The following is a 1471-nucleotide window of genomic DNA, read 5'->3' as shown; positions in this document are numbered from 1 at the left end:
ACATATAGTTTCGGAAACGCATCTTTCATGCTATGCCAATATTGAATTGGGTTTTCTTGTCTCGGGATAAGAGGCTGATTGAGGTACTGACGCAGTTCAAGATGAAGTTCGAAAGCATCATTTGACTGCATATTGTTAACAGTCAAATTGTCATGGAATTGCCATACACTTAGTTCTGTAGAGCTTTCCGACAATTTTGGGGTCGGCGCAACGTTCGCGGGATTGGAGCTAATCAATTTCATCGCTTTACTTATGTTCTCAATAGCCGCTGTTGCTGTCAACGCAGATCGAAAATGAATCGCGGATCAAGGATTGTCGACATTGCTAATAATTCGCATGTTTCGATTCCCTTAAACTTTTCCTGAACTTTAGATATGATTCTCAACTTCATATTTTCTCCGACTTTCGTTACGGGTATGCAATGGTTTAACATATTTTCCATGCATCGAACTATTGGGATAGCTATACTACCTGTCGGATATATTTCTCTACTAATTTCGGTAATAACATTTTCAACCGGTCGTAAAAGTAGTACACAATCTTTGAGGATTTGAATTTCTTCTCGCGTTAACATTTCTGGTGCAGACGGGCATTTCATTAAACCTGGATAAATATATTCATGGAGTTCGAGGAACCTTTCAATCATATAAAATGACGAGTTCCAACGCGTAGGTACATCTTGTTTTAATTTCAAAGCTGTACCTTCTGTCTTCCCGTTACAAATTTGGAGCCGCTTTAATTCATCGGTTGCAACAACGCTCCTTTTCGTTATCGTTACTATATTTTGTATGCGAGTAAAGATACTCTCGACTTCCGGTAGAGTTTTCAAGACGCTCGGTACCACATGAGACAAAACATGTGCGAAACATGGTATGTGCTTCGAAACACCAAATGTGTCAGTTGCTGCCTTTTTAATATTTGCGCCGCAATCAGTAACTATTGCAGTAACATCGGACGTTTTTAATCCAAATAATTCGAGACAATCCCGTAAAGTTCGTGATATATAATCCGCGGTGTGACGCTCGCTCAGTGGAAATACGCCTAAACAACCGTTATTTATCTCGAGCTCTGTCGTTAAGTAATGATCAGTGATCCCAAGGTAACTTTGATTACCTGTATCTGTCCATATGTCGCATGTCAACGTATGATTAGTACTAGCGGTAAGGTTATCTCGAAATGCATTCCTCATCTCGTGATACTTCAACTCCACTTCTTTTGTGATGGTTTTTCGACTAGGAATATTGTAATGCGGGGCTGTTATCTTCATAAGCGCTCTGAATCCTTTGTTTTCCACGATTGATAAAGGACAGTTGTCGGTGGTGATCATGTAAAGAATCGCGTTGGTTATCTTGGCAGCAGATGAACCCCTACCTAACACGTATAATTATTATAAATAAAAATAAGTAGATAAATGCAATCTAAATACAATGCATAAAGAAAAAGGCAAAGTATATACATTCTTGAATATTTT

The 1471-nt window shown here is 38.7% G+C and overlaps 1 protein-coding gene across 1 annotated transcript; it reads right to left on the bottom strand.

The window, feature by feature from the left end:
- Nucleotides 1-256: 256 nt before the first annotated feature.
- On the bottom strand, nucleotides 257-1420 carry LOC105571110 (zinc finger BED domain-containing protein 1-like). The gene has a single exon (XM_012028582.1). It carries the CDS (start codon nucleotides 1325-1327, stop codon nucleotides 278-280), a length of 1050 nt encoding a protein of 349 aa, XP_011883972.1. The 5' UTR covers nucleotides 1328-1420; the 3' UTR covers nucleotides 257-277.
- Nucleotides 1421-1471: the final 51 nt, after the last annotated feature.

Source organism: Vollenhovia emeryi, unplaced genomic scaffold (assembly GCF_000949405.1).
Source record: "Vollenhovia emeryi isolate VEMERY1.0 unplaced genomic scaffold, V.emery_V1.0 DF941185.1, whole genome shotgun sequence".
Lineage (NCBI taxonomy): Eukaryota > Metazoa > Arthropoda > Insecta > Hymenoptera > Formicidae > Vollenhovia > Vollenhovia emeryi.
This window is presented reverse-complemented; position numbering and strand designations above follow the sequence as displayed.

Excerpts from the sequence above, each read along its gene's own strand:
- LOC105571110 (XM_012028582.1), bottom strand. The coding sequence starts at position 1,327 with ATGATCACCACCGACAACTGTCCTTTATCAATCGTGGAAAACAAAGGA.